At 40.1% G+C, this 5,000-nt stretch overlaps 1 protein-coding gene across 1 annotated transcript in view; it reads right to left on the bottom strand.

Moving 5' to 3' along the window:
* The window catches only part of LOC122256440 (uncharacterized), a 63,284-nt gene extending 58,290 nt beyond the window's left edge, over positions 1–4,994 (bottom strand). Inside the window, exon 1 of the mRNA XM_086534636.1 lies at positions 1,688–4,994. Coding sequence (XP_086390762.1) covers positions 1,688–4,942 — 3,255 coding nt within the window. The 5' untranslated portion in view covers positions 4,943–4,994. The remainder of the gene's footprint in view (positions 1–1,687) is intronic.
* Between the last annotated feature and the right edge of the window lie 6 nt (positions 4,995–5,000).

Raw genomic sequence — 5,000 nt, 5'->3', positions numbered from 1 at the left:
GAGAAAGAGAGAGAAAGCGAGTGTGACAGACACGAGAAGAGAGAGATGAGAAAGAGAGAGAGAGAGAGAGGAAACTGAGGAGGGAGAGACAGAGAGAGAGAGAGTCGAGAGACGAAGAGAGTGCGAGTGAAGAGTGAGAGAGAGGAGAGAGAGGAGACTGTGAGAGAGAGATGTGAGTTGGAGAGAGTGAGAGGAAGAGAGCGACAGAGAGAGAGAAAGAGAGTGAAAGTGCGAGAGAGAGAGAGAGAGGTGAGAGATGAGAGATGAGAGGTGAGAGAGAAGAGAGAGAAAGGAGAGAGAGAGATCGAATTGATGATGAGAGAAGAGAGAAGAGTTGAGAGAGAGGAGGAGAGTGAGAGAGAGAGAGAGAGGAGACAGAGAGAGAGAGGAAAGAGCGAGAAGAGACGAGAGAAGAGAGGACAAAGAGAGAGAGAGAGAGAGAGGATGAGAGAGGAGACGAGAAGGAACGAGATGAAGGGAGAAAGAGAGAGATTTGAGAGAAGAGAGAGAGAGAGAGGGAGGAGAAGGAGAGATTGAGAAAGAGAGAGAAGACACGAGAAGTAGAGAAGGAGAGTAGAGAGACAGAGAGAAATAGAGAAGAGAGAGGAGTAAGATGAGAGAAGGGGAGAAGGAGAGGAAAAGAAGAAAGAGAGAAAGAGGATGTGAAGAGAAGAAGAGAGGAAAAGAAAGAGTGGGAAAGAAAGAGAGAGAGAGAAAGAGAGCAGAGGAGGGCAAAGTTTGAGGGGAAAGAGAGAAAAGAGAAGAATTGAGAGACTTGAAGAGGAGGAAGAAGAGGAGAGAGGAGAGGAGAAGAGAGAAGCATGGTTTAGAGGGACATTCTTCAGAAAATGGGGAGGAGTGCTCAAGGAGCCTGGATTCGTAGTTATCTTTTCAGTATGAGGTGGAATGCCGAGAAGAGAGAAAGAAAGATGTGAGTGAAACGTAGAGAGAGATAATGAGAGAGAGATTATTTCCTTTGTATTTCTCAATCTTTTTCTTAACCAGAAAGCATGGTTAACCCCACATCTACACAAAAAGTCACAAATGCTCATTCATTCAGTTCTTATCAGATGGTTGTTCTACATGCAATGAGTTGAGCTTACCATGGGAAAACGAATGCAAATACACACAATATATTTCCTTTGTATTTCTCAATCTTTTTCTTAACCAGAAAGCATGGTTAACCCCACATCTTCACAAAATGTCACAAATGCTCATTCATTCAGTTCTTTTCAGATGGTTGTTCTTCATGCAATTAGTTGAGCTTACCATGTAGATGGTTTCCATACTAATCCTCTTCCTTGTCCGACTCCGGTTTTATTTCATTATCAAGTGCTTAATGCTCTAGTATGTTTACTGTGGAATAAAATTTATGCCTTCAAAGCTAGCTATATCTTCTAGCTGGTTGAAACACATGAAACTTAATTTTCCACCACAATATTTCTTTATCAATAGACAGGTATATTGATATCAACAGTCTTTCAAAAAAGAAATATCTATTTTGAATCAAGTAAAGTGGACATGGAAGAGTAATAGACCCTTATGTTAAACAAGTCACATTTAGCTTCAGTCCAGTATTAAGCCCCCAAGAATAACCCCACATGAATGAGAGATGTTGGTTAGCATAGCATTGGCAGCAGCACTTTCCAGCAAAGGATCCACCAATAGAAACATGTGTGGGTCTTACCACATAATATGTGCCATACACAGGGTAGGATGGCAGAGACCTGGTCCACTGAGGTTGGCCAGAAGTGACAGAAGATTTAATCATGGAGTCTCCCCTTGTGGTGTGTCCCCTGCCTGTGTAAGATGTTTTCTGGTAGCTGGTTAGTATGGTAGTGTCACACACTGTTAAGTCATCTGCTTTAGTAAACACAGCAGGTGGTGGCAAAGGACATTCCAGATCATCACTGGATGTATGCATATTAGCTTCTATTAGCTGCTGTATTTCTGTGCCAGAAATCTGATTTGTATCAACAGGATCATTATCCATAATCGATACTTGGCTTTCTTCAGCAATCTCAATTATATCACTCTTCCTCCATGTTTGTTCAGTTCTCAAGTCTGTTTGTTGATATAACAAGTCATTCTTCATATCCCCCTTACAGGCATTGATGATTTCCTCTATCTCTGAATCTGAAGATGAATTTACAAGTAAGGTATAGTTCACCTGACTAGGTTGTAGTTGTTCTTCTACAATACTTTCATGACATTTAATGTCAGAGCCATTTACATCCTTGGTACTATCCTTCTTAAATGGTTCAGATTCTTGAATCTGATGAAGCATTCCTGTAAGAAATTTCAGCTTTTCTTCTGAATATCTGAGTTTTTCCTCAATTGCAGCTGTGGAATATGTATTTGTGAATTTTTCATCTGAGCTTACTATTGCATCTTCCACCAAATTCATATCATTTCTTTTAAAAAAAGTATCACCAAACACTTCTCTATCAAATTCAGAAATATTACTTGAATTGTTTACAAACTTCATAAAATTTTCATTTATGTATGTTTCACATGTCTCCTTACTATCATCTACATCTTCACCTTCCATCCATTTACTGCTTAATTCTTCTTGATGCTGGGATGTATTGTTGCTCAACAGAATTTGGTCATCTGTATTTTTTCTCAACTTCTCATATTCTTCAGTTCTATCTAAAGCTCCTTCATTTTTAATAATGTATACATCCTCATCCATTTCTTCCATTTGGTGTTTCATATGTTTCCTGAAAATGTTAATGTTTTTTTTGTTTCCTTCTCTAACATTGTCCAAAGAAAATTCATTCAATTCAGTGAGATTTTGAGTCTTGTGCTTCAATACATTTACACATTCGGCACTGTGAAGTTGTGATATACTGCTGTCTCCATGACTTTTATACATTTCTATGTCATCTAAGTCAATGGATCCAGACTCAACATCTAAACATAATTCCCCAGTTTCCCACATCTGATGTTCTGTGACTTTTTCTCCATAGTATATCTGTGTTTCTCTAGCATCTTCCTTCAACTCTTCCTCATCCAAGACTTCCTTCTCTCCTGTGTCTTCTCTTTTATTTGTATATCCTTGCATGTCTTTCTTATAAGTTCTTTCCAAAACATCTTCCTCTTGGTTGTTACCTATGTCTTTCATTCTAAGATTCTCTTCATTCTTGATAGGCAATGGTGTTTCTTGTTTATCACATTCATAAGTATGACGATTGAAATAAAAATCATCACAGCTTGTTCTTATTTTAGAACTTATATTTTGATCCTTACAGTCATTTGGCATCTTAGTAATATCAAATCCTTCATCTTTATCTTCACATTCATCTTCAAAGGATACTTGTGAAATAGTACCAGTTTCAGATTTGCTTTTTTGATCTTGTCTTGCTTCCTCATTAGGAATCTCATCCAGCAAGATTTTCTCAAATTCTTGTACTTCAAGTGGTTTAAAGAGATTTTCAGTAAATTCACATAAGGTCGTCTCATTAACATCTTTAATTCTCTTCTTGCTTAGCTGTAGGTCTTCCTTTACCTCACATTCATCATCTTCATTGTGTTTTATCTCTTGTTCAGTAACATATTGTTCTGATCCACTCAGGTCTGCATTTTCTTGGTCTGAATCATAGCTTACCTTACTACAGCTTGTACTTTCCCAAATAGTATCACTCTCCTCCACACAGGAATCATTAGCAACATGAAGAAGACTAGAATAGTTTTCTTCTTTCGACTCTGCTAATGATATCACACCCATGCCCTCATTTCTATTCTGACTGTAAAATGAGGAGAAATCTTCATAGCTTTCCACACGTCTACTGGCCACTAATTCAGGCAAAGCAGTTTTGTCAGGCTCTGAAGAAGGAGAAGAACTAGGGAAAGGGTTTACCTGGGCACCACTGAGTGTATTAGCAACATCACTGCCACAACACAGACTAGGGTCATCACTCATTGCTTGGTTATAGAGTGGGGTATGTGAAAAGGTTTGGACAGGCACCTCAACCTCCTGGTCACACTCAGAGAGGTCAGAAGCCACACCTTGATCAATAGCTGCAGTCTCAAGTCTAGGGTCAAGCTTAGGAAGTTCAGTAGCAACATCAACCTTCAATCCCACATGGCATGCTTCACTTACAAATGGTCCTTTTTGCAGGCCAGGAAGAGATGGCAGTGGCCCAAATCCTGAAGTAGCAGTCATAGACTTGTCCATGAAATCCATATCTTCCAGACGAAGTGGCTCATCTAGGTCTTCCTCTTCTTCCTCTATATGTACTGGTTCCTCCACTTTTGGCTGGCCTAGAATACTTGCATCTCCTCTTCTTAAACATGGTTCTTCATCAATATTTCGGGCAGGGGTAGGTTCCTCTACTTCTTCCACTTCCTCAACAGATATTGCACTTCTTGGTTCATCTATCAGCTTTTGTCTACTAGAAACTACAAGAACAAAATTAGAAGAGGGTGTCTCCTTTTCTTCAAGCTTAGGGGGAGCTGATACCTCAGCTGGTGGACTGTCTTCTAGCATCTCTTCTACCTCCTCTTCCTCCTCAGGAATTTCAGCGGCAGGTACATAGTTTTCTTCCCATGACTTATGACACTCAGTCATTTCCTTTTCAAGTGAAGGATACTTATTCAAGTTCCTCTGAATAAGCTGTTCCTCACTGGTCGTAAGAGCAATCTGCTGTGAAAGGCTGGAAGGAAATGTGATGGCAGTGAAGGACTCCCCTGCCACCTCAATCTCTTCATCATGGATTACATTCATCAAAGCTGGTTTAGGCTTAGGTGCCTTTTTTGGCACTGAGGGTGGATGTGTCTGTTTTTCACGTACCATAGAATCGTAGCCCACAGGGATGATGCGGTCAGGTGCTTGCCTCGCCCGGCGAAATCTTGGGAAAGTCTGCACAGGTTGGAAGTTGACATCGTATACAGAGTTTCGAAGTGCAGATGTGATTACTTCGTCAATCACATCCTTCATCTGCTGTTCATCCAGTCCCACTGCATTATTTCGAATTCCTTCCAATTCTAAGGAAAAC

Source organism: Penaeus japonicus, unplaced genomic scaffold, assembly GCF_977035675.1.
Source record: "Penaeus japonicus unplaced genomic scaffold, GWHDUDI00000001_assembly GWHDUDI00000041, whole genome shotgun sequence".
NCBI lineage: Eukaryota > Metazoa > Arthropoda > Malacostraca > Decapoda > Penaeidae > Penaeus > Penaeus japonicus.
Note: the sequence above shows the minus strand (reverse complement) of the source record. Positions and strands in the feature narration are given on the sequence as shown.